The 22,371-nt window shown below is 37.6% G+C and overlaps 2 protein-coding genes across 3 annotated transcripts in view; one reads left to right on the forward strand and one right to left on the reverse strand.

Annotated features, from left to right (window-relative positions):
- Positions 1-223: 223 nt before the first annotated feature.
- LOC131792869 (Fanconi anemia group J protein homolog) overlaps positions 224-22,371 on the forward strand; it is a 29,638-nt gene continuing 7,490 nt past the window's right edge. Inside the window, exons 1-26 of one of the 2 annotated variants that reach the window (XM_066162415.1) lie at positions 224-479; positions 1,645-1,756; positions 1,967-1,999; positions 2,364-2,429; positions 3,436-3,555; positions 3,738-3,841; positions 4,560-4,780; positions 6,211-6,300; positions 6,877-6,979; positions 7,428-7,550; positions 8,004-8,099; positions 8,409-8,544; positions 8,821-8,867; positions 9,370-9,519; positions 9,789-9,832; positions 10,108-10,218; positions 10,752-10,797; positions 10,907-10,934; positions 11,392-11,447; positions 12,104-12,244; positions 12,641-12,709; positions 13,196-13,246; positions 13,367-13,438; positions 13,874-13,946; positions 14,018-14,092; positions 17,206-17,315. In XM_066162415.1, coding sequence (XP_066018512.1) covers positions 381-479; positions 1,645-1,756; positions 1,967-1,999; positions 2,364-2,429; positions 3,436-3,555; positions 3,738-3,841; positions 4,560-4,780; positions 6,211-6,300; positions 6,877-6,979; positions 7,428-7,550; positions 8,004-8,099; positions 8,409-8,544; positions 8,821-8,867; positions 9,370-9,519; positions 9,789-9,832; positions 10,108-10,218; positions 10,752-10,797; positions 10,907-10,934; positions 11,392-11,447; positions 12,104-12,244; positions 12,641-12,709; positions 13,196-13,246; positions 13,367-13,438; positions 13,874-13,946; positions 14,018-14,092; positions 17,206-17,315 — 2,376 coding nt within the window. In that variant the 5' untranslated portion in view covers positions 224-380. The remainder of the gene's footprint in view (positions 480-1,644; positions 1,757-1,966; positions 2,000-2,363; positions 2,430-3,435; positions 3,556-3,737; positions 3,842-4,559; positions 4,781-6,210; positions 6,301-6,876; positions 6,980-7,427; positions 7,551-8,003; positions 8,100-8,408; positions 8,545-8,820; positions 8,868-9,369; positions 9,520-9,788; positions 9,833-10,107; positions 10,219-10,751; positions 10,798-10,906; positions 10,935-11,391; positions 11,448-12,103; positions 12,245-12,640; positions 12,710-13,195; positions 13,247-13,366; positions 13,439-13,873; positions 13,947-14,017; positions 14,093-17,205; positions 17,316-22,371) is intronic. The other variant, XM_066162416.1, reaches the window with a different exon arrangement.
- Positions 17,374-21,766, reverse strand: LOC131792823 (nucleotide-binding oligomerization domain-containing protein 2-like). The gene has a single exon (XM_059110230.2). It carries the CDS (start codon positions 21,479-21,481, stop codon positions 18,278-18,280), a length of 3,204 nt encoding a protein of 1,067 aa, XP_058966213.2. The 5' UTR covers positions 21,482-21,766; the 3' UTR covers positions 17,374-18,277.

Here is a 22,371-nt window from a genome sequence, read left to right on the forward strand (position 1 = left end):
ATTAACATGTAATTTCTCCTTATACATTATTTAGAACACCCAAAACTTATCAGGTGCAAGGTATTGTGTTGATTTAACACCAAATTCTCGTATCTTATTTACAAGGAACTGTGTAGCACCTGGAGGGGAAAATTCTCAGATCTTGAGGGACTTCGAGGGGAATGCTCAATAAGCGAGGAGACCTGGAAACTAGTCTCTTAACGTCTCGAATGATTTCCCGCGCCCTCCAACTTCTTTTCGCTGTTTCCGTGAGCGTAGGCTGGCGTTTTGTTGTTTTTAGAGGCCTTTCATTACTAAGTAGTGGATGTATGGCTCAGAATTTACCTTAAAGATGACGCAAATATTCTAGAACCAGTTCTTGAGTGGAAATTAACGTTAAAATGGAGAACGACGACGGCCAGTTTGTGTACACCATCCATGGCGTCAAAGTTTCCTTTCCTTGCAAAGCATATCCAACCCAGCTGTCCATGATGAACATGGTGAGGTTTGAATCAACTAGCTACATGGCTCCGACTTTTGAGAAAGTTGCTAATGATGCGAGATTATGTGTGTGGTTTACTGATCATTGAAGTAACTGTTATTGTGTTTAGCAAAAACACGCGAGATCGAAAGAGATCGATAATCGATTAGCCCTCCAGGGGACTTACCTGATTAAAAATATTTTAATACATAAAAAAAAGATTTGAAACACTGCCATTGTAACAACACGGAGACGCAATGAAACAGTGGGATAATCACAGTGATAATGATAAATAGGTTTTTGTTAAATCTATAATGAAACAATTCATAGTAATCTGTCATTAATTATGATAATTATTTATCGAAGTAGATGTGAATGGCGGTAGATATTTAATCGGTGACTTCGCAGTTTGTTAAATATCTATCACTTTGGATGACAATGAGGCAAGAATGAACTCAAGTAAACAGCATGCAAGCAGAATAACTAGCTGACCAATTTATGTTAATTGCTTGGAAATTATAAAAGTCTTGGTGCATAACAATGCATGTTAATTTTCACTCAAAGGAAAGTTGAGTCTAAAAATGTATGGGAGGCACTTATTTTACTTGTTCTTGCTTCATTTTCTTCAGTTTCCATGTGAAATTAGTCTTATTGTAGAAACCACTCTGTCTTTAAAACAGCTGTTTCATGGATTGCATTATGACATGTGATCAAATTGCTTTTCATGTGTTAGTATTTGTGCTTGTATATGTATCTGCATTGAAGTAGTTCATATAAATTTTGCATTTGTTTATCTTTGCATTGGCATGAAACTTGTAAACCAAACCAATGTGTTTGCCATATATTTGGTTGTTTCTAAATGATAATACTACTTTAAATTGACATATCCTTTGTCCCCTAATACTTACCAGCATCTAGTTTTTTCCGAAAAATATGGCTCCTGAATCAAACAGTAGGGTCACAATAAAGGATATTATTACTAACTGAAGAGCTTCTTGCTTATTAAAAAAATTCTCCCTGTCGTTACCCTAGGAAATGTATAGAGAACAGTATAGAGAATATGCATACTGATGTTTGGGTGTAAAGGGTACATGTAAGTTAGGATGATTACAGCCAGTGGAGGTTTACACAGTGATTTTCATTCCTTCTTCATGTAATTTTTTCACTGTTGCTTTATGTTTTAGATTATCAAAGGAATTGAAAGGCATCAGAATTCATTGCTTGAAAGTCCAACAGGAAGTGGGAAGAGTCTAGCCTTGCTTTGTTCTTGTTTGGCTTGGCAATCTGCAGAATATGGTACTACCATTTGTTAATGGCAATTCTCTTACTGATTGTAGAAATGACATTGTAAAATGCTCAAAACTAAAGTGAATCTAGCTGAGGGATTTTTGCAAGTAAAATACATTAATAAACAGATAACTGTTCGAGCCACCACATACATGTAGAAGTTTTTGTATTTTGTCTTGTAAGTGGATGTCTAATTCTGGTTTTTATCTTTATTACCAGAAAAAAAGGCAAAGATTGAGGAACAAATGAAAGGTTGGTGGTTATTTATGTTGTCCTTTATCTTTTGTACCAAGTCTGTTGGGCTATTATTTAAGGCATTGATTTTTCAAAGGAAACACTTGTTTTAAAATTGTAGTATGGTAATACAAATGAGGATTTGTGATTTAAAAGGTGCATGAAGAAAGGTTAGTTTTCAAACAATGTGGAAGCTTAATAATTGTTATGGTAAGCTAAGATTTGTTACTGCAGAATTCCATCCTGCAAAACCCCAATAGTCTGACAACCATGTTATTTTGACCACATTTTGTACTCCAGTAGTTAGTTGCACGTTTATCCTTGGTGGTGAGGCTTATTTTGCCAACAGGAAATCACATTTATTTTCTTTTCTCTTATACAGCAGAAATAGGGAATGATGAATGCTGTATTAAGACTTGCAGTGATGAACAGAAGCAGCTTCCAATAGGTACAGTGATAGACAATGTAGTCTGTAATTCCCCTGCTAATTCAGTGAACAATTTTTAGTGAAATGAGACAAACTGAAAGACAAAATATGATTTCCAAGCTTTGGTTACCCCCTGACTTATACACTGTGTGTACCCTCCCTTTATAAAATTTTACCTCAGAGGATACTGTATTTCTTCAAATGAGCACCCATGTTCTAATTAGTGCCTTCCTCCAAATTAGCACCCACCCTCAAGGCCATGGTTTTCAGTTAGTTCCCCCTTGGAATCAATAACAGAATCAGTGCAGGAGAATACTCAGTGTCCCCTTCAATTTAGCACCCTCCCTCCAATAAGTGTCCCCCTCCCCCTTTTAAATAAGCACTTAGGCACTTGTTAGGGGAGATCAAAATTGGGCTCTAAGAAAAATTGAAGGGAGCCCAGAGTTCTGAAACTGTGAAATCCAGGGTGCCCAGCATATGCTTTTTATGAAAAAACTAAAATTCCTGAGTCGCCCGTGAGCAAAAGTAAGGCACCAGGGGCCACTGCTGCTAGACCACTAGAAAAAAAAATAGAAAAAATGGTAAGATTGTTTATTAGAGAATTATTTAAGAAAAGAGAGTGTGCTTATACCTCTGGCTATTCATTTTCAAGAGGTTTTCTTCTCACTGATGTTTTCCTCGGAAAATTTATACCGAGAGTAAGGTTAGACATGTGGAAAGGTTCATATGACGTTGACAACAAAGAGGTAAAGAGGTGAGATGAAGGAATAGAAAGAGCAATTTAAAAAAAAAGAAAGAAACTGGAAGGAAATCTAAAGGGCTAGATATATTTTCTGTTTTAAACTTTTGTCAATTTTTTTTTTTAATATGCATCAAGATGCTTCAGTCAACAAAGCACAAAGCTTGCCATCAAAATATTAATGTCAGAAATGTCAGACCAAGCATGGACCAACTTTCATGGAAAAATATCTTATCATATATTATATATTTCTAGCATTTATTTGTTAATGTATTTTTGGTTCTTTAGATCCAGCAAACATTATCAAAAGTGATTATTTCCAGCAAAATAATTCCAGTCTTCATGTAAAGATTTCTCCTGAAACACCACTGAAAACAGAAGCAGCAGCCACTCTGAAGAAGATGCCAGGTTTGTTTTTATTGGTTTTTATTCTTTACAAATCCAGTGTGACATGCAGAATTTTGACAATGCATTATACTCTGCGTAAAATATCATTTAAATTGTGAAAGGAGTTGAAATGAAATCCAAGGTATCTATGGTATAGATAGATTTAACTTTACAGCAACTTTATGTCTAAACTTCTCTCCCAGAGCAAAGTGAGTCACTTCCTGGTAAAGATGTTAAGTCTGGAAGCCCAACTGATGATGATTTTCAACCAGCCAAGAAGCGCTTTAGGACTCCAGGGAATAACCAGGTGATTAAATTCTTATTTACTTATTTGGAATATTTAAAAAGGTTGGCCAAGTTCAGATTTAAAGCTGGTTTAAATGAGGGCCTGTATAAACAATTTAATGAGACCAGACAGTAACATCAGCAGTGACAAGTAAAAGAGAGCTGTTTCAAAAGGTAATGAGGAGAGAATTTTTCCAAAATCAAATGGCTTTAATTTTTTTATGAAATTATAAGAGCAAAGGTTTGACATCAATTTTTTCTATTTTCAGATCAATTTCTAAGTATTTTTTTTAACTGAATATGTTTATGGAAAATGATGTCGGGTTCTTTCAGAAAATGTTCTCAAATTAGAATAAGACAATATTATTTTTGTGTTTTAAGAAAATAGTGCAATTATCCTAGGAGAAATTAGGGATCATAATTAACTAAGTGGTAGAATGATTTGATTTTCATTTTGAGTTGCTGTCTCATAAACATAGGTAGGTTAAACATAATTTTAATAATGAGATGGTGGAAGATAAAGATGAGAAAACTTCAAAAATCAAAATCAGAAACTGAGATGATGTGAAAAAGAAATTCTATCTGATCAAAATGATTTTTGAATACATCAGTGTCAGTTTCTTCTATAAACTACAAATTTTTTAATTGAGCATAGTTTTTTTGCTGAATTTTCTTTTCTTCTGGAGCCATTTCATTTTAGGATAAATATGTTCTCACCTTTACAATTTAAATTGATTTAGCAGACTGTGTCGTCATCGAAAAAGAGGCGTGTCCATCCTAATGCTGGACCTTCAGGTGAAGATGAAGCTGATTATGAACCCCCAGAGTGGACCATGGAGCTAACAACAGACAGAGAAGGGAAAAATACTTCACCAAGTACTGCTGCAAATGCCTTTGATAACAAAGACAAGTTATCACCAGATGATAGTGGAAAGAGTGACTCAAAATCAGAAAGACTGAAGTAAGGGTTTTTCTCTTTTTTTCAGTATTCTTAAGTAAGAGATAAACAGAGCATCTAGAAAGAGTGGTTTCAAATGGTGAAAAAATTTCAAGAGTGGTACAAGAGTGCTTCTGCTTAAACAATTTTTTTGTCTTAGCCTCTTCTTTTTCTCTTATTTTGGCAACATGAGATGTGTCAAGCATTTTTTTAAATTCAAGTTTTAACTCCAATCACCATTTTTGCATTTTGTTGGATAAAAAGAGATTCCTTTATTGATACTATACACATACATGAGCCAAATGGGACTCAGTGGGTATTCTTTTTCATTACTTAACTCTTTCACTCTTAGGAGAGATCAAAAAGTAATTTCTTATTGGATTGTCAATACACTATCACCAGACAAGTGATGAGAAGAGAGAATATTATGAAATAAGAGAATCTTTTGGGTTAAGCACCAAATTCTGAAAGCTCATCTATCGTCATGAGAAGTGTATAGTGTACAGTAACGTGAATTTGTGCAGAGAGCCAGGGAGGGAAAGAGTTAGTAGGATAGAGAACACTAGATTGAGTATGCTCCCATGTAATATTTTACATAAACTGGGTAATTTAGTATTAACAACTGAGTTGATAACATTAATTGGCCACCATAAAGAATTCAAAAGCTGATGTTTCAAGCATTAGCCCTTCATCAGAGCAATTGGAGGAATTGTAGGTTATGTGTGTGGGTTTAAATGGAATGAAAATGGAGCTACTCTATTGGTGAGAATATTGTGACGAGAAAACAAGAATTAGCTGAATGAAAAGTGCTCATTGATACCTTGGGATTTAGTGTGCTGATTTGAAAGATAAATTTTTGTTCTAGAGTTTCACATCTTTCCAAACATCCTAGATGTAGGGGAAGGCTGCAAACTGCCATATGCTGCTTAGCATGATTAGGGAGATTAGTGTCTAGCAACTGGTTTGGAGGGGTCCTTGTCAGTTCTTTCTAAGTTGCGATGGTGTTCTCGGAAACAGTCACTTGATCATCTTTCTGTTTCACCAATGTATAACTTTTTGCAATAAGTGCATGTTATGTAGTAGATGATATTGGCAGAGGTGCACATGAGTTGATCAGTGATCTTAATGGATCTCTTGGGTCCTGATATTTTCTCTATGTTATGAATGAAAGGACAAGTTTTGCATAGTGAGTGAGGGCATTTGAAAGTTTCAGGTTGGTCATAGGTCATAACATTAAATTACCTTACTTTCCCACCGATGCAGTACCACTGTTTCTTTAGAAACTTACCCCCTTTAATATTTTATGTTACTAGTCCAACTACTTTCCTATGCTGCTCAATCTGAAAGACTAGAGAACATTGCATTATAGAATGGACAGTGATGTCTAGGGCACATATAATGACAGAAGAATCTGGGGCTAGCTAACTTAAAATTTGCATTTTGTTTCTTTATAGGATTCCAAAAATCTTTTTTGGAACAAGAACACACAAGCAAATTGCTCAGATTTCAAGGGAACTCAAGAAGACTGTCTACAAGCATGTTAAGTAAGAATGAAAATGAGATATGAGATGAGTTTTGTTGATATAATGACAAAATAACAAGTTTTTCTCCTCAATAATGTGTCAATAGTGTTTGATCAATTGATCCCTAAATACAATTATCAAAAGATATTGCATACCTTTCGGAAGCAGCCTCTCTTTCACTCTTTCGGTAGACCTAGAAGACAAAGGAAATACCCCAAAGAAAAAAACAATAATCAGGTTATGGCAAATCTTTGAAAATCATAAAACAGTTTCCTTTTATTCAGACAGGTTAATTGTGTATAGAGTGCATTAAAACAACTATCATGGTAAAATTTTTAAATAGTGTTCATTCCTGTCCTGGAAAGTCATGGAAATCTGCTTAACTCATGCGATAAATTTTTTGGAATTTGTATGAGAAATGTATGTAGGCCTTAAGGAGAATGATTTTTGAAATCTTGGGATTGATAGGGTCTAAGGTGAAATTTAGAGTCCTGGAAAAATCAGTCTGAGTTCTGGTAAAGTCCTTAAAATTTGTTTTTGAAAATGGGAGTGATCCCTGTAATAATTTGTAGGTATTATTTCTCTTTACTTATGCAGGATGACTATACTTTCCAGTCGAGAGCATTCATGTGTTCATCCAGTAGTTTCCAAAGGTAAAAAGAAGAATGAGGAGTGTAAAAAGTTGCTGGATGGTTCAGAGGTTTGTAGGGAGCTATATTTCATTTTTGATTTTTTTAAACTCAAATTAAAACCATATCAAAATGCGTCAGAAGCGACCATTTTTGGATTCTGTAGTATAAGTATAAGTTGTCAATTTAACAAATAGACTCTATGTTGGTGTGCGTCTGTTCAGTTAAACAAATAGATTTCATTTTCCTTGCCTCTGATCACAGACAGCTTCAAAATGTGATAAGAACAAAATACTGGGACACAAGGTGCAGCCAAGTGTGTTCTGATGATCTTACTATATTTTAACTATTCTGTGATCTCTTAATTACTGCCAGGTTAACATCACATTTATTTGCCTTGTATAAAAAATTTAAAAAAAAAGCTTGTTGATGGTAATGTCACCCTACATTGCATTACCTTTGTTGTGCTTCAATTTCTAATAACTTGCGTGTTTTGGTTTCTTTTTTAATAATTTCAAGGGTATGACCTGTAGATACTATCAAAAAGTTCACACCATTCGGACTCAAACCAGCTTGAGATACCATGGTCTGTCTGTTGCCTGGGACATTGAAGACTTGGTAACTCTAGGAAGTCAAATCAAGGTTAATTAGCTTTCATTATCATTAATTATCTCAAGTTGCAATATTGATATATTGTTTGAATAATCTTTCATCATTCAAATCATAGTAAGTACTAGATGCAAGTTGTACTGATACTACACATAGGATTGAAAATGATTTCTAAACAAAGGATTATTTTATTGTACATTGTGTTCCCTTCTCAGTAGTGTTATTTATGGTTAATTTTTACCTGTGTTCACTAAAATGCCAATCAAATATTCAACCCCTTCATATTTTCAGTCATAGTTTTTAAAGGAGAAGAGAGGTCACTCTATAATTTCTCAATTTTCAGTCATTATTTTTGAAAGGAGAGAGGTCACTGTCATTTCTCCATTTGTAGTCATAGTTTCCTCCTGTGTAGTCAACTACACTCACTTTTAACAGTTACACATGATCATTCTAAATAGAAGTATATTTTGTTATGTCCATTTGTAGGCTTGTCCATACTTTGCAGCAAGGGAGTTAATGAAGGAAGCTGATGTCATTTTTTGCCCATATAACTATCTCATTGATCCAAAAATTAGAATGCAGGTATGATTATGTTTGTTCTTTCTCAAGACATTTGTTCTTAACCCTTTAACTCCCAGATCAAATTTGCCATTCTCCTTAATGTCAACCATAAAAGTCTTATAATGCTAATTCACTTATCTGGTTGATATTGTATTGATATTGTAAGGAGAAATTCTGTCTTGGTCGTTCATGGGAGTTAAAGGGTTAACTATCTTTCATTTTCTACTAAGTAAAACCTTAAAGTTTATTTGAATCAACTAATTTCAATCCCCAGAAATCTTTGCAGATTCAGATCAGTTGGATGTGTGTTGCTTATTTGATATTTTTCAGATGGATATAAATCTCAAGGACCAGATCGTTGTTCTAGATGAAGCGCACAATGTTGAAGACTCTGCACGAGAGGCAGGCAGTCTTACACTGACAGCTGTAGAGTTACAGAACACTCTAGATGAACTTGATAGACTAGGTTAGTGAACATAGCAAAACTAGCTTTGAATTTGAAAGTATAGTGCCGTCTAATAAAAGTCTAACAGGTGTGTTGTGCTCTGGGGTCTCATCTAGCCAAAACAGCTCACAGTTAAATGGAGTACCAGCACATACCAAAATCTGATTGCATCCTTATTTATGCCAGCTTTATTAGAAGAGAGTACTCCCTTTTTCTCTTTTTTTCGTTAGATAGAGATCAGTATTATTTCAAGTATTATTTTTTCCATAAGTGCATGAAAATTGCTCTTTTCTATAGTTCAAATGCAGGTTTTGACAGAACACCATCGCCCTTTACATTTGATGGTAAGTATACCCCTGTTTGTATCTAGGATCATTTGTTGTTGTAATTTATGCTTATCCTTAAAGAGTGCATTTGGATTGGTGTGCCCTTCAGTTCAATTAAAATGGTTTCCTGGTGCAAGAGCCTTTACCAGATATAATTATTTTAATTTCCATCTCCACTTTTATCCCTTGAGAGTGGAATGTTTTTCCCAAGAATGTGAACACAGACTGATCTGAGTATATGGTGCCCTTTCAGAAGATTTGGCAATCCATCATTCTCTTGTATATTTTGTAACCTGTACTCTTAAACAAATTTCTCTGAGCCTTGTTTTCAAAGTTAGTATGTGTACATCTCACTGTATTTACTAATCTTATTTGCAAAAGCTATTATCACTGATAATGAAATAGCATCGTGGTTACTCCCCAGCAAAGATTAAAAAGATTGCTTCCTTCTTTCAAACACAGAAAAAATGGTGTTCTGACTATCAGCTCTGTAGTTAACTTGATTTTGTTTCTTGGTAAGATTGGGAGTTTTCTGCGATGGATTCATGAGAGTTCTGCACAGTTGAAAGAGAGAAGCTTTGAGCAGTCTTCTAAAGTATGGTCTGGAATGGAAATCATAGCTGCAATGGAGAAACAAACAATCACACCTGGAACCTTCTACATATATTTTGTATGTGACTTTTTGATTGATTTTTCTATCAGGGCTGACATGTTGTGTTCGAGGTGATTGGCTGGTCATTCAGTGAAGAAAATAGCCAAGTTAATGTGAAAATTTATTTTTAAATTTATAGTCTAATTTTTTTGCTATTTTTAATGTTTTGGTTCTAGAAATACACTGTGGGTTTATTGACAGAAAGTTATATTTTGAAATGTCTTTAAGTTACCAGTATTCTAGGTAAATTAGATCTTGTTATTTCAATGTATTCTTTTTGTGAACAGGAACATTATCAGTACATTATGGCAACCATAAAAGATCCAACAAGGTACATATAAATTGTGATTTGGCATTTAAATGCTATGTTGTATGTGAGTGCTTTTCTTATAGTGGACTTTGTTTATGTATTTCATGATTTATGGGCATAGGAAATGTTTTTAAGGTTTTGTAATTGCTAAAGGTTCATTTAAATTATTAAAAATCTTTCTTAGTACTGTAAGTGTATTGTGTATTGGCTTGTTACTTTCCCATAAAAATCTGTCTAATTACACTAACATTCATTTTGCCATTACCTTTATTTTAATCCCTTTCTTCCATTCTCAGATCAAATGACATGCCTACCTTGTCCTCTCATAGTCAAAGTCTGCTGGAAGGGATATTCCTTGTTGGGAAATATATGATGGCAAACAATATGCAATATATTTCTGATTACAGGTACACTGTTTTTCAATGCATTTGTAAAATTTATGTCTTAATCTTTTAAACCCTGAAAGTGAACAGCATGTAACTTCTCCTTACAATAATACTGTTGAATCATTCTTTAAGATTATGAGAATAAAGGAAATGATCACCAATCCTTGGAAGCTTTGATTGTTAGACAAAATTTTCCTTGTCAGTGCCAAAATAAACTTATAGAGAAAAGTATAGTATAAAATGGTTATAAATGAATTTTTTTCTCAGGTTTAGAAAATCCTCCACCTCACTTCATACTGGATTTGTTCTTCATAGTACCAGACTCTTATTATTAGATGCATGACATGTTCTTACACATATGTGTAAAATGGCTAACAGGCATGACTCTTGCTAATTAAGAAACTGTCACCACTTTCTGTCCGTTTGTTTGTGTGATTTGTGACACTGAACCTAAAAACCCTCTTTAGGGAATGGTCAAGAAAGGTGGTTGTTTGTTTGTAATGTTAAAAGTGTACTACCCAGGAGAATTGATTGGTTTTTTTCTAATCTTCCAGGTGTGCAGTACTGAAAACATCAGTCATGGTTAGGGATGTAGTTTTGGTAAGTATATAATAGCTTTAGCAAACCTGAAAAAGTGTAAAAATACGACCAGACGATTCAATTGAATGAAAACATTTGATAGAATTTTTTCCTTTCCTTTTAACTGTAGCCAGGAGGATGGAGACGATCTCATGGAGGTGAGAATTATTGCACACTGATTGATCCTCAACACCCAGATATCGTATACATATTCTCCATTCTGTCATCTATACATTTGTTATGGTACTCACTTGGTGAATTTATTTATCAATCAACAGCTTCTGTAGTTGGTGATCAGTTCCCTTTTTCTTATGACCTTAATTCCAGGTTCAGCTTTTATACTTTAAGGAGAAATTAGGTTTTTATCACTCTTAAATATTAAAGGGTTAAACACGGTCAGTGGGGTGGCAATTATAGATTTTGGCCGATAGTTGGACTGAACATCGCAAAGGAGCGCTTGTTCGAGGGAAAGCGTCGATTCAATGGTTGACGATGTATGGCAAAATTTTGAGCTTAAGATTGCAATAGATGGAAGGAAGAATGGCTGACGCGCAAGTAGCAATGGGGTGTTATTTTATTTATGGCCCTAATGAGGAACTTACTTCATCTGAACAGGAGCTAGAAAGGAATGGACGCAATCTTTGAACTTTTGGTGCTTAAACCCTGCTGTGGTAAGATATCCTCGTGCAAGGATGATGCATTTTCGCTCCTATTTTAAGTCAGTAAAGAATTCTTCTCGTTCGGTGTTAATCGTCAGTAGGGTTTAGATTTTTGCTTGTGGCTTGTTGAAAGTAATGCTAGCAGTAATGTCAACAGACGTAAACCTTGGGTTAAATGCCACTGTTTTTTTTAACTCCTACGTTAATTTGGTGATAAATCAGATTTAAATTGAGATTTTCAAAGTGAAAATGGACAACCTGCTTGAAGCGCGGGAAAACGCGAGTGACAAAGTTGGGATTGGTTTTACCTCTGCATCTAAATGGTTGAGTCGGTGGCGCGAGTTTTTCAGACAAATCACAGGTCGAAGTAAAGCGAAACTAAAGTAATCTGAGATCCATTTGGATACTCAATTGGATAAGAGTTTGCTCTATTAAGAGAGATACATGTATCTTAATAAAGCGTTGAAGGTACTCATCGTGGTAAATGCCCTGCGAGTCGTCTTCATGCCAAATGATGAAGACTTCCAGTGTGCAGTCAAAACGTTCCAATCCTCATCGGAAGTGACTACATCGTGAGACAAATGGTTATACCTCATTATCTCAAGAGAGATCTCTCCCCCAAGCTTGCCCATGGGTCTTTCCTCTTTGTCTTGTTTTTCGTTCTTAAGGTTTTCTCAGAGCTTGGCTCTCAGGCTCGTTGTATTGTGCTGACGTCTGGAACTCTTTCACCCATGGCTTCATTCTCGTCTGAGCTTGGAATCAAATTCCCAATCCAGCTGGAGGCAAATCATGTCATTGCTAATTCACAGGTATCGTTCCATAATTTGCTCCAAAATTCTAGGGACAATTTGTAGCCGAATAGCATCTGACGGTGTACTGGCAGCTAGAAGATGCAGTGACACAACTAGAGGCTTTATCCCGACTAGGGAATTTGGGAATAAATAGCTGGCCTCAAATCTGGTTGATCATAAAAGTACAACTGTAATTTTCAACTTGTCGAGATAAGCCACATTAATTGAATGTGAAAGCAAATCCAAGGATCATACTGTTTTGAATCTGAAGAAGTGAGTTGTAGGAGATACACGACTTAAAGAGACTTATGATTCTCTTGGTGACTATCCAGAATGTAGAACTGGTAGGGTGTTGCTTTTGTTGTTGTTATTGTCGTTTCTTTTTTAATGAAAGATTGTCTGCTCAACTATTAGGTGTGGGTTGGGACTCTGTCATCAGGACCAAGTGGATCAGCTATCAATGCAAGTTATCACAGTGCTGAGGTATGCTACAGAATGGCTATGAGATCTCAGTGCCTCCCAGTGATATTTCTTTGCTATAATTGGTTGTTGTGATTGCTTCGGTTTTGGGTTTTGACTCTCAGCCGAAAAGCGTGCTCATAGTCACTTGCGGTCAACAGAGCCTACTCCATTGAATGAAAGGTGTAAAACTTTCCTTTATTTTGATGACAAGTAATAAAATGGTAATGACAGCGAAACAAATTATTTCATTTAACCCTAAAGTTATGCGTACTTATCCTCCCAGGATTTGTCGCCTGGAAATTTTATCCCATAAAGCAAGAGATTGCCTTCAGTTGCCGGATTTTAATTACATCTCTATAATGTGATAATAGCAATAACGATAACGGTAATGAAATTGATAAAGATGATGATAATAAGGATGTTAAGAGATGTCGTATAGGTTGAATATTATAGGCGTCCAGTTCAAGTCAGGTTTTGTTTTGTTTAACTGAGAAAATTTATTTGTAGACCTTCACTTTTCAAGATGAGGTTGGCAAAATTCTGCTTAATGTTTGCGAGGTAATTTAGATGTCTAGCCATCCATGGAGATGTTGAGTTATATTTCACTGTCTTTTTCCTTTGGTTTTATTTCTCTTTGCCCTTAAATTGACTCAGACCTGTTTGTCGCCTTCTCTGTAGACAGTGCCTCATGGAGTACTCTGTTTCTTTCCTTCTTATAACATGCTGGACAAGCTAAGCAAACGTTGGCAGGTATGATGTAATAGTAATAGAGGTAATGTGTAATAGTTTTTTTTTTCTAAAGAGGGGGATTTGAATGGTTTTGGGAGATTTAAATTGAATTCCACTCTGGCCGTGAGTTAATCCTAATTTGACCCAATACTAGGCTCACAGGTACTGAAAAAGGACATGTTGTTCAAAGTTGATTACTAATAGCAGGGACTGAGAAATGTTCAAGACTTTCGTCTGTGGAAATAAACAAATGATTGCTTGTTTTTTTTCACATACAACCTATTAGCTGACTGGTTTTGAATGTACGTACATTGAAGAATAAATATTGTGATTGTTACTGAAATAGATGCGCCATCTCTGGCCACTTATCTTCTACAGGGCGTGAAGAGAGAAATCTCCATTGGGTGAAGCGTTTTCATTGTGTTAAAATGTTTTTTTTTTTTTAATTTCGCGTAGTCAACAGGTTTGTGGTCAAAGCTTGTGGATAGAAAAGTACTTGTCAGTGAGCCACGCAGTGGGGACAAATCAGGTTTGTTGTGATTTATTTTGTCTTTACAAATGTCTCTTTTGTCATGGTTTTTTCGCGTTTTAAATTGCCAGATTTTGATGATATTATGCACCAGTTTTACCATGCTGTGAGAGCAAGTGAAGGCGAAGAGAGTAACATGCAGCAAGGTAACTTCTAGATACCTTCTTACCTTTATGTCAATGCACTGTAAAATAGTTTACATGTTATTTGAATCGAAGAATGTAATTGATATTATACGGGTAGTGATACCGCTGAAGGAACAAATAACGCCGCTGGTCTGTGGTATCGACTCACACAGTATGTGCCCTTAAATTCCCGCGGAGCATTCGTCTTTTATCGGAGATCTCCTTTTTCCCTTTTTAGAGGAGCGGAGGGGGGGGGGGGGTGGGGTGGGGGTGGGAAGAGAGAGGAGGAGAGAGTTATAGTGGGACTCTCATATTTCTAGCGTTTTAAACATCTTGTTGAGGTTGGAAGCAGAATTATCGTCCTGATTTGGTGATCTTCATTTCGAAAATTGATTTAGGGAAAGGAGATTCAAACCGTGTGAAATCGGCATTTAAATAGTGCATGATAACTCAATTTAAAACAATTAAAAACCTCTGGCCAGAACTGTTTATCAGATTCTTGAGGTACTTCTAGCCCATACTTTCTGCTGAGCCTTTAAGGCTTCATCTAACATACCTTCTACTATATCAAGTTCCACTGCTTCTTGGCAAACATTAATATGTATTGCAGTAGTCCCATTATTTTCAGAGATTTCTCGACAAGAATTTCGCTCTTCTTCGCATTCGCTTGTGTGAGATTCCAAATCCTCTATGAAAACGGAATTTTGGACGATATTTCCAAAGCAAATGGACCTGTCTTGTCTTGACTGGCTGGTAGCATCATCGGCTGATCGGGCATGCTCGGGAACACTTCGAACAGGACTTGAGATAGGCATTGTCCGGAAAAGATCGAGGAATCCGTCATCTTTGTCGGGACTGACCGGAAGGCTAGCACAAGAACCTCGGTTGTTTTCAAACAAATCTCCATTCGCTTTGTATACGCGAGAGTGCTGTCTGCCAAAACAACTGGTTAGTTCCTCTCCCTCTAGTCCGGTAACGCAAAACCCACAGAAAAGACATCTGGTGCATTTGTTACTCCGCATAACGTATACAAAGGGTTTGATAGAGCATTGCAGCCAATAGAGCCAAAGGAAAACACATACCACTTTATCTGGTATGAGACTTTTCCCAGGGTAGAGGCTTTTATTGTTTACGATTCCTGCGATGAAGATAGGCGCTACCAGAATGACGTAGACGAGTATGAACGTCAACAGTGTCCAAGCCGAGTGCACATGCGCAGCCATGGTTAACTTTTCCTCGTTTGAGAGCAGGCCAGGACTTACCCGTCGTCTGAGGGGAAGAATCAAAGACAGAATTTTCCGAAACGAAAACGTTACAAAAAGTACCACAAAAGCTGCGATAGCGATTTCTGTTGCAATGTTAATGGCATTCCAGTGCTGAGGGGCAAGGAAACACATTCCTGTGTATGCATTGTAATCGAATTGATGACTAAGCATAACTGCAGAGGGAGGAATTGGACAAATCCAGGCGAAGCACAGCAAAATGTTGGTGTTCTTTCTCGATAAACTGGGAAAACGCTTGCGATAAATTGCTTGGTATCTCTCATACACCATGGCGCCCACATTAAGGCATGCTACTTGGGCGAAGTAATTACCGAGTGTGACATGTAAGGCGCAGAACACTTGGCCAAAAATCCATTTACCAGACGCCAGTGAAACAAGAGCGAAAGGTATTAGGAGAAGGCAACTAGCGAGGTCTGCAAAACTTAAGCTTGCTACGAAACGGTTCAACGGTGGACGTATTACATCAACAACCAACACAGTATAAAGAACGCGACCGTTTGAGAAGGTGCCAACGAGCATGAAGAGGAGAAGTGAGGCTGTCTTCAGACCAGTTGTGGTCAAATTGTCTTCTTGTTCCAACAATGATCGAGTCGTGTTGTCCATATTTAGTGGTAAGATGTTATCACGACACAGCGACTTTTTCTCTTAAGGGTCAGCCATTTGCACACACAGTAGTCGAGGCGAAACTCTGTTTTCACAATTTAGTTGTAATAGTTTTGCTTCCAGTGTTCGTATGTTTTATAATGACTTCGTTCCGTCGATTATCTGTTTTTATTAAACGAAATTCCTCCAAACTTTCCGTGAGTTTAGTTCATAACCCTTGTCATTAATCCTCCATTGTCTTGCTTTCATGTGGTGAAGTAAGGTATATCTTGTGCTGTTTCTTGCTCCTCACCGCTTGAATTTCGATCGTCCCTTGTATTACATAACTATCATTTTTAAACCAATTTCTGTACTCACGTCTCAAAATTATTAAAAGGTTATCCGTGCATTTGCAAATCTTTAGAAACTCGCTCTCATAGATGGAAGAGTCGCACGATATTTAAACGTTCCAAAAATGCTGGAACAGTAATAAAGAACTGAATGACGTAAAGAAACCAAATCAATGAGCTCTTTGCGGTACCGTATTTGGAAATTTTAATGATTTTTCAATAGGATATGTTTCCCACCTTATTTCTTTTCGTGAGTGGTGGAAAAAGTCTCGGTGGATAGTTGGACAAAAAAAAAAAAGAAAATCTTCAATTTTCTGTTGTCGAATTTGCAAATTCTCAGATCCGTATGAGTATTCAGTTATGAAGATTTTATCAGGAGAGTGAGACTCGCGGAAAGTAAATGACGTGGAAAGATTACTACGTCAGTAAACGTAGCAAAAGTCATTCTTTATAAACAATTTTCAAAATTTTATCAAATTTTCTCTGTAGCTCAGTTTTCATGCAACGCATGATACATAGAAGAAGTCCAAGTAACCGATGAAAACATTTGGCGAAAACGACTTTTATGGGAATTTGAACTTAGCTTATGATGTTATCCCATTTATTTCACGTTTTCACGCCCTACTCTCACACAATTACATCGTCAAACTTTTCGTCCCATTCTAAAAGAAAGCTATCACCTCGAAAGAGAGCAGTTATCCATTTCTTGTGCATGTCTACTGAAATTTTGTTGGTTTTGCTTTACTTTACTCTGCGATTGTTTTCGACAAATCGCGCCACTTTCTGAACCAATCTGTACTTTGTTCCAAGTTATTACGGAGGTGCAGAATATTCGCGAAATAAATTGATGCCAATAAGCAGTATCCATGATTTTATTGTGTGTGAGCACTCATCCTGGTGACTTCTGTGTTTTATGTAGATTCCGATGACGAGTCATGTGTGGACGGTGGGTTGTTCTTAGCCGTTTGTCGAGGAAAAGTAAGCGAAGGACTCGACTTTGCTGATAACAATGCTAGAGCGGTGGTTACGGTAAGAGTACCTGATTAATAGGCCATTTTATAGTCGTGTACTCAGTTGCCAAGCCTGTGATTTAGAGTGAGGCTGACGGTGACCTTGTTGTTATAGAGACCAGTATCTAGTTAGCATGATGACAAAGTAATTTACATTTGAAAAGTAGCAAGGTTTGTATCATGACAAGGTCACCCTTAGCCTCACTCCTGTTCAAAGACTTGACAACCAAGCACACAACTGTGAAATGGACTATTGCCCTCCGAAGCTTTTTGTTAGGGACAAGAACAGACTAAAGCCTCGACTGACTTCGAGAAACTTCAAGATGAAAAGTAGAATAACTGTAGCAAAATTAGAAAGAGTTTTGTTATTACAATTATTTACAATACTACAATCTTCGTGCGACCGCAAAGTATTCAGAAGCCTGTCTTTGTTAAATTTAAGTTATAGTGGTGTAGTATCAGCACAACTACGGGGGGGGGAGGAGAGTCGCTCAGAGTGACATTATTTTTTCTCTACGCCAAACCTTGAATAGTGCAACATATGCAAAGCCATAATTGCACCGTATAAATTATCACTTTTTCAGTTTTATTACTGGACTTAAACAAAGCCAGTTGAACTGACCTGAACATAGGAAAGACAATCTTTTTTTTCAGCCTCGAAGGAATTTTGAACAACTTTCTGAAAAATTTAATTGACTTCATCAATCAGTCAGTCACTAAATCGATGATAAATCTAGCCATAAAATTTGAACAAACCCATCCTCTTAAGTGGTTCAACCTCTCGTTTTTATAAGCCATTTGGTTGAAAACGGGAACTTAGCCCTGCAAATGCATATACTCGTCTGCATCTGTCCCTTTCGCGAGGTTTATACAAGTCACATTTAGGACGGTACAGTCCTTGCGACAGTTAATTTAAAATTAAGTGATTTTCCCTTTTTCTTTCCCACTTCCCCCCCCCCTGTGAAATGTATATAACGAGAATTAGAAGTGGACTGCATGAAAAAACTCAAGTTTGTGAGATGTTTCACGGAAACTTATCGAGGGTTCTAGTTCCTTTGGAGTTTGTTTTCTTACGGAAATGGCAGCTTCGAGCGCATCTTCAAGCTTCTGTTTGCTTCGGTTATTGATGTTCCACGAAGTAATGTGTAGCGTCGAGAGTTTGCAATTCTGGTGCTTCACTGCTTTACACAAATTTGGCAGCACCACAGCAGTAATTCGGTTGCTGGTCAGGTTGAGCAATGTAAGTTTACAGTGCTTACATTCCAGTGCTTCACAGAAGTAGTGTACTCCTTGATTTGTTATTTTATGGCCCGAAATTCTTAACGCGGTTAGGTGGCAGTTTGGGTGTCTAAGTGTTTCACAGAGCTTTAGTATGAGCGCATCAGTCCAAAAGTCGTCATTGGTCATCTTCAGGTAGGTCAATGAGGAGTTCACATGTTGAAGTGACTCACACAGTTGTGTCAATACATTATCAGTGAGTTGGAGTCCTCCAAGGTTCAAATGGGTGAGTTTGCAACTCCTCTCTTTCAGCGACTCGCATAAAAGACCCAAAGCTTCTGGAGTGATCGAGGTATTCTTAACAAGGTTCAACTTTTTGAGTTTGCAACTGTCCGCACTGATAGCTTCTACCAGTGCAATCAAGCCCTGATCGGTGATATTGTTCTCGGGTATCACCAGTTTGACTGGACCTCCCTCTTTTAGCAGCTTTGAAAGTTCTTTACAACCGCCATCTCCTAAGGAATTGCAAGTCAGCTCAAGGTAGTAGTTTAGCGGCTCAATGTGTTTTAAGAAGTAAACGATTGCTGTGCAATCGGCAGGTGTGACGTTACAGTTCCATAACTGAATGAATCCGTGGAAATCCCTGTTCTGCTTTAACATTGAGGCTACTCTCTTCACTGTAGCCTCGTCATTGTATTCGTACAGGCAGTTCATCATGAGCAAAGCCTTCCTTCTTGACGGTCTGCTAGGTGATTTTGAGAGCAGCGAATCGTGAAGGCAAGACACAATACCCTCGATGGCCTCCATTTTTTTACCATGGATCAATCCTGCAACGAATTGAATGACAAGCTGCCACTTTGGATCCTCAGCGTTGGAAGTGATAAAGATCTTCAGTTCAGCCGGATCCATCTTCGAAATTTCCCTTGCCGCGAGAAACTCTTGTAAGGTTAAATGGATGAAGCTGAAGCGCTGTTTGAATTCCACCGGTGACAACCTTGCGTCAGGTAATTGGGTCAGCAAACCACAATTTGTCATTCCTGCGACTTCTTCTTTATCGAATATTAACCGTCCTTCCTCTATACCTCTCCTCGCCAACGATCCAAGATCAGTCAAAGTCTTTTCAACCGCATCTGAAAAGCTTTCGTTTCCTCGAAATGGTTTATCTCGAAATTCAGGATGATGTGAAAAGACAAACAACCTTAGGGCTCCAAGGTACACGTCCGTCAGTCTTGTGGGCAAAATGACGCTTCCTGCGTCAGGTGGAGATGGCTTGATTAACTCCTTCAGAAAGTAACAAAATATGCGGCAATTCACAGGGATGTAACATAAAGACAACAAGTGTAAGTTACTACTCAGATGCTCCCATATTCTGGCTGCAGTGTGGCCGTCTCCTTGGCAGTATTTGTTCACATATTTGTGAGCCTTCTCTTCCGTAAATCCCATAATTTCCACAGTCCTCTCAAAATGTGAGACCTCGACGCTTTCCAATGCTGTCGGCCTACAGCTCGTCACCACTGTTACATCCGGAAGGAGTTTGCCTTGCAGTAACTTTACGAACAAGGCTGATACCGGCATTTCCTCGGTAGGAGAATTACCGAACCGTGCGGCTTCGTTTGCAGTACAACTGCCCTGGTCCCTAAATTCATCTAAGCCATCAAATACAAGCAGGATTGTCTCGGGGTTGTCCAATAACTCTTGAAAAAGGCCATGGTCGACTGGTCCGTCCATACAAGCAGCGCGATTAAACAATTGCCAAAGGGAAATCTTTTCTGTCGTTTCTGCATAGAATGATCGAAATTGGAACAAAAAGGCGTACTTAAAACGCTCCGAAATGTTACGGAAAAGTTCCCCTTTGCTCCAGTCCCGAAGCAACTTTCGACAGAGCAGTGACTTCCCGATGCCAGGGCGACCAACGATAAGAATTTTGCGAGGGTTGTCGGCATCTTCGTTGGCTAGAAAAAGCTCTTTGCGCGTCTTGATCTCAACAGATCCTTTTTTACTTTCAGGCTTCAAGTAAAAGTCGTATATTAGATGCCTTTTGCATTCCCTAAGAAATTCGTCAGTAGCTCTTCCGGTGTAAATGATCACATCGAGGAATATTTCATCCAAAGAAACCCTCTTATTTGCGCTTTCCTTACCACAGTGGATAAGTGGTTCCAGAAATTCTGTCTCTTGTAGTATTCTCCTTTTCATGCGTTGACGAGAGCAAACTGGTGTCAGAGCTGTCACGCTTTGGTGAAAGAAATAATTCGCACAAAATTCTGAGTCAGACGCGAATTTGCTTCTTCGAAATGCTCGCACTACAAGATAAACAATTTCCCCGAAGACCAGAAATGCAAATATGACATTAACTGCAAGGACCAACAGTGCGCATGTGCCCTTTTCAGACGCAACGGAGTTGTGACAATATGTAATAGGTTCGCTTTTTGCGGACGAAGCGCTCTTTGTGCCATTCAACGAAACGCAGACGAATGCGACTTGAAAGCCGCCTGAATAAAACATGAAGTTTTGCAACACCGCGAAAATGATCCCCAACGACAGTCGTGCAACGAGATGAAGGAAATACAAGAAGAAAATACAACGAGTTTCGACTCTAGGCCGTGGACGAGGGTTTTCTGCGTCTGGTATTACCGCCGCTTGTAGCTTATCCACTCGAGATTTCACGCAACACCAACTGTAAACAAGGCATACCACAATCACCGTAGCAAAATTTAATAGGACAAACACGTAAAACGGCAGCGGAGAATTATAATGTTGCTCATACTTGTCAAAGCACTGCGCCTGAAGAAATAGTTTGTCAGCCGGTTGTGCGCCGCTGAAATCGCAAAGAAACGTTCTCCTTTCGTTCAGTCTCAACTTACTTGTGATTCCTACAAATACAACTCCTGCGAAGAAATAGACGATTGCGACAATGTAGCCGAATAAACTGAAGCGAGTTGAAGTTAGGAACTCTTTCAGTCCTTCCATTGGAACGGTGAAGATTTGCTTGACGATCACTTCGAAGCCGAATTAGCTTAAGGACGAAGGAGTCAAAAGCGCATCTTTTGATTCATTCGTTGCAACAACATCCGCCGGCCATTGAATAGGCAAATAATTTTAAAAATGTGAAAATCATGAAGTCTTCCTTTTGTCCTTCCAAAGCGACAATTTGAATCGGTTACAGTGGATCCACGGATATGAATAACTCTTCGAACTTTTCATTGCTTCGACACCGACAGCTGACAGAGAGTAGGATAGTTAAAACGCAGATCACGTTCTTAATGGAGCAACCAGCTGCAATAAATTTTGGAGGGTTATTTTAAGACTGACAAGAAGTCCATTGTCACTGATGAAATAATATGACAGCTTTTTGTATCGTATTTCTGTTTGAACATGTTTTTAAAACTGAGACATTTTTTTTCGTTTCCCCGGGTGATTTTTTAAACTTTTTCGATTCATGGATTTAAACGGAATTGATAATTTGCTAATGGAAAAAACGCCCCAGGTGAAAGATCGAAAAAGAGATTAATACGGCGCAACTGATGTCGTTCAAACAATGATAAAAATGCAAATTTTATTTAATCCTGTCGAGTGATGTAAATTAAGATCGATAAGCGGTTGATGTTATAAAAACAGCTTTTTTCTTACATTCAATTATTGTGTTTCAATCCTGTCTGACTCCACAAAATGGGCAGTTTCGCGACATACATATCCATTGAAAGATTTTCAAGATACATCCCAGGGGTTTTTTTACAAAAAAGTCAATAAAGAAAAAGGGAAGACGTGTTAACGACTATGCGTGAGGTCAAGATGGCTGGATGTTGGCCCAATTCCCTTTTTTTCTGCGATTTTTATGGAACGAATGGAAGTCGCGGCCA

Source organism: Pocillopora verrucosa, chromosome 2 (assembly GCF_036669915.1).
Source record: "Pocillopora verrucosa isolate sample1 chromosome 2, ASM3666991v2, whole genome shotgun sequence".
NCBI lineage: Eukaryota > Metazoa > Cnidaria > Anthozoa > Scleractinia > Pocilloporidae > Pocillopora > Pocillopora verrucosa.

Excerpts from the sequence above, each read along its gene's own strand:
- LOC131792823 (XM_059110230.2), bottom strand. The coding sequence starts at position 21,481 with ATGGAAGGACTGAAAGAGTTCCTAACTTCAACTCGCTTCAGTTTATTC.